At 56.8% G+C, this 4,188-nt stretch overlaps 1 protein-coding gene across 2 annotated transcripts in view; it reads right to left on the bottom strand.

Moving 5' to 3' along the window:
• The window catches only part of ATCAY (ATCAY, caytaxin), a 17,215-nt gene extending 13,033 nt beyond the window's left edge, over positions 1-4,182 (bottom strand). For both annotated transcript variants that reach the window (XM_017839038.1, XM_017839039.1), the window contains exons 1-2: positions 3,931-4,182; positions 2,120-2,247 (exon numbers count right to left, since the gene is read on the bottom strand). In XM_017839038.1, coding sequence (XP_017694527.1) covers positions 2,120-2,196 — 77 coding nt within the window. In that variant the 5' untranslated portion in view covers positions 2,197-2,247; positions 3,931-4,182. The remainder of the gene's footprint in view (positions 1-2,119; positions 2,248-3,930) is intronic.
• Between the last annotated feature and the right edge of the window lie 6 nt (positions 4,183-4,188).

Here is a 4,188-nt window from a genome sequence, read left to right as displayed (position 1 = left end):
AGATCCTTGTCTAGGATGTGGTTTTTCCTTTTTTTTTTTTTCCTTTTTTTTTTTTTTTTTTTTCCCCGTGGCAAGATTGGCTAATCCCAGCCGGGCAAAAATAGCTCTGCAGCAAATCAGCTGCTGGAGAGCTGCTGTCCCACATGCAGCAGCTTCTGCCCTATTATTTCGCCGCTTCCAGGGGGGGGAAGCGGCTGGAAAATGGTAATTTGTTTATTTTCGTGCCGACTGGAACCCAGCTGGCCTTCCCTCGTTTGCCAAGGGGCTGTTCAGGCTCTGCCTCACTTGCATCATTCCCGATTTAATCCCTCTGCAGCAGCCTGGGGAGCGTGTCCCCAGCGCTCCGGCCTTGTCCCTGTTCCCTGCCCTGCTGCCCAGATCCCTCTGCCTCTTCCCAGGTTTCATTCCCGAGGCAGGAGCGATGACACCCCTGGGTGGTGCTGAGGGCTCTGCAGGAGAAATGCCTCTGGAAGGCTTGGCTGGCTGTGGGAAGTTTGTTGCTGGCATGGGAAGTGCGGGACAGAGCTCAGTCAGGTTGGTGCCGGGCTGGCCAGGAGCTACACCAGCTTTATCCCAGATTCCCTAGGAAGCTTTGGATCAATGTTTTCCTTCCTATGCCTCACTTTCTATACTTCTCTGAGCAACCTGGGCTAGTGGAAGGTGTCCCTGGCCCATGGCAGGGGGTGGAATGAGATGAGCTTTAAGGTCCCTTCCAACCCAAACCACTCCATGATTCCCATCTAAACCTCCATTTCCTTTCTATACCTCTCTCTCTCTCTTTTCTACTCCATTAAAACCCTGTTGGCACAGCACTCCAGGGGAGCCTGAGGCTGGCAAAGATCCACCAGCCCAAAGCTCTGCTCTGGGAGGGAAATCAAACCCATCCTGGAAACCCAAGGGCTTGGCTGAGCCCACCCTGGGGGGCAGCGGAAGGACAAGCCGTGTCCTGTGGGCTGGGAGACAGAGGGGCTTAGAAGAAGGATGCAGCTGGAGCTGGGATGAACAGAGCCAGGCTCATCCAAGTGCTGGGATGAACAGAGCCAGGCTCATCCCAGTGGTGGGAAGAACAGGAGCCCCTTTCTTGGCGGGCAGGGGCCGTACGTGCCCACGGCACACACGGCACAGTGTCTGGGAATACTGGGGCTCTGTGGGGTTTGGATGCAGCTGGAGCAGGGTGGGACAGCCCTGGAAGCCCCTCGAGGCTGCAGGAAAGGGTTGGGAAGGGCTCTGTGCGCCCAGAGGGATTTAGAGCTGGATCCCAGAATAGCTGGGGTTGGAGGGGACCTCTGGAGATCACCCAGTCCGACCGCCCTCCCCAGGCAGGGTCACCGAGGCAGGTGACATTCCAGGTGGGTTTGGAATGTCTCCAGAGAGGGAGATTCCACTCCCTCCCTGTGCAGGCTCTGCTCCCCCTGGGTTTGGGGGGGACAAGGCTGGGAATGGGGGCTGTGCTCCCTCAGGGGGTTCGGAGCACTCTGAGCTCACAGGGATGTTTTTTGGCACCTCTGCAGTGGCTGTGAGGGTGGAAGGTGCCACTTTGGCACCTCCTGTCACCCACACATCATTTCTCACAAGGTTGGCACCCATTTGGATTCACTGCATCCCAATGACTCCGCTTTCCCTGGCAAATTCCTGGCAAAGCAGCATTGCTCTGTCTGGGGAGACACTGCCTGAGTCAGGGGCTGGGAAGGAGTCCATCCATCCCTCCCTCTATCCCTCCCTCCATCCATCCCTCCATCCCTCCATCCATCCCTCCATCCATCCATCCATCCATCCATCCATCCATCCCTCCCTCCATCCCTCCATCCCTCCCTCCATCCATCCCTCCATCCCTCCCTCCCTATTTGCATCCCTACATCCATGTTAACCTCCCTGTACTCCACACCCCCTCCTTGCCATACACACAGAGGGTTCCCAAAAGCATCCCAAAAATTTTCCAAGCGCTCAGAGCAGCTCCCAAAGCTCCTTTCTCCAGCCAAATCCCCCCCTGGAGTTCACATTCCCGTTGCTCCTGGATTCCAGGGAATGACCCACACTCTCCTCTCCATGCCCTGGGAGTTTTTCACGGGAAGAAATAAAACTCTCCCTGTTTTTTGGGGGTTTCCTGCAGGGAACAAACCTGGGGAAATCCTCGTCCTGCCATTCTTCCTTCACATCCACGTTTTCCATCCGCAGCGTGGCTTCCGTGGTTCCCATCGTGCTCAGGGCAGGGCTGGAGGCAGCAGATCCCCCAGGGAAGGGCTCAGGCTGGAATGTGAAGGCACAGAGGTTGGCACGGAGCATCCTGACCCGGGAGCAGGTAACTCTGGCACCACATTCCCCGGAGAAGCAGCGGGAGAGCTGCTTGTTTGGGGAAAAGGAGCAAAACGTGGGATTTTGTGGCTAAATCACACATTTTGGACCGGAAAGGGGAGGGGAGGTTGGCCCTGGGTCAAAGCAATGGATCCCAGCTCGTGTCCCTGTGGATCAGCACTGCCTGGGCTCACATCCACACCTTTTCTCCTTGTGGCTTCTCTTTCAATCCCAATCCTGATATAAACACCTCTGTGGAGGGAAATGAGATGTGGCTGAGAGGGCAGAGCAGTGTGAGCTCCTCCCAGGCTGCTCCCAGCCTGCTTTGGAAGCAAATTCCATGGTGCTGCTCTGGATGGAAGTTACAGGCTCTGGCTCTGCAGGGAAATTCCTGCCACTGCTGCCTGCTCTGTGCTCCATCCCTGTGCTCTATCCCTGCTCCCAAAGACACCTGGAGGAGGAGGAGGAGGCTGCACAGGGATGCTGAGTGTTCTTCCACACCCCTGAGGGATCCCCATCACTGCCCTGCACCCAGATAAACCAACCCAGACTCAAAAAAACTGGAGCAGCTCGACTGGAGGCAGGGTGGGGGGATGTTCCCAGTCTGGGCCTTTTCCTGCACTGGTAGGAACGAGCTGAGATCCAGGAATCCTGGTTTTCACCCACACTCACCCCCCAGGGGCACGAGGGGCCCTTAATCCACATTTATATATTCTTTTTTTTCGCCTTCACTAGAAGGTTTCTGCTCCCAGACAGCAAAAAATCGGATGTTTGTCCCTAATTCCTTGGGCCTGCACCTGCAGCTCCCAAAAAAAGTCTGGCTCAGGACTCGGGACCAGTCCCAGCAGGACCAGCAATGGTTGGGGAGAGCAGACACACCATTCCCAGCTGGATCCTGCCCTGAGGGAACAAGGTCAGGCCTGACCTTCTCTAGAACATCCTCAGGTGGAATCAGCTCCTGTGCTGGGCAGGGGCATTATCCCACCCACTGCAGGACGGTTGGGAATGTTCCTCCTGGCTCAGCCTTTGAATTATTCCAGGCACTGGCTGGATAGGAACATCTTTCTGCCAGGATAAGGGATGGAGGGATCCATCCTGGGTGGATGGGGCTGCTCTGTCCATCCCCCAGGGCAGGGACATCAGCACCAAGCAGGGTTTGCCCATTGCTGGGAGGCTCTTCCCGAGAGCCAGAGCTTTTCCTGCTTCCCTTGGAGAGAAATCTCTGTGAATTTTGCTTTGAAGGAACGAGGCCTGAGTAAATCCAGCATCCCTCTGTATTCCAGGCCCTGGAATCAGCAAAAAAAAGAGCTGGCTGTCAGCATTGCAGGGCTCTCTCCCTGCCTGGATCTCCCAGAATCCATCCTGGATTCTGCCCCCCCCCCCCAGCCCACACCTGGCTCAGGGGGTGCCCACACATCTCCCAATTTTTTATTTCCTTGGAATTCAGCCCAAATAGATACTCTGGAGCTCCGGGAGAGATCCCACCTTCCCCCTCCCTCCCCGTCAGCTGCTTTCTGCCAACCCTGGAGGCATCATGGAGGGAGGAAGGAAGGAAGGAAAGGAAAGGCAGCGAAGCCAAGCCCGGGCGGGAGGGTTTTCCCGGTGTCCCACCTCTCTCCCGGCCGGTGCCCTACTCACCGCTGCCGGTGCTTAGCGAGGAACAAAGCTGATCCCGCCCGTCTCCCGGCTCGGCATTCCTCCCGATGGGAGAGACCGCTCAGGAGGCGCAGCACCTGGATCCGGATGCAGATGGAACGTGGGGATGCATCCAGGTCGGCTTCTCGCACCGCATCCGTGGCTTTGTGCTTCGCTCGGGAAAGAGGGATGGATTGAGGGCAGTTATTTGTATTCTTCCATGGCTGCTGCTTCCTCTGCCGCCTCCCTCCCCTCCCTTCC

Source organism: Lepidothrix coronata, unplaced genomic scaffold (assembly GCF_001604755.1).
Source record: "Lepidothrix coronata isolate B3197 unplaced genomic scaffold, Lepidothrix_coronata-1.0 Scaffold371, whole genome shotgun sequence".
Taxonomy (NCBI): Eukaryota; Metazoa; Chordata; class Aves; order Passeriformes; family Pipridae; genus Lepidothrix; species Lepidothrix coronata.
Note: the sequence above shows the minus strand (reverse complement) of the source record. Positions and strands in the feature narration are given on the sequence as shown.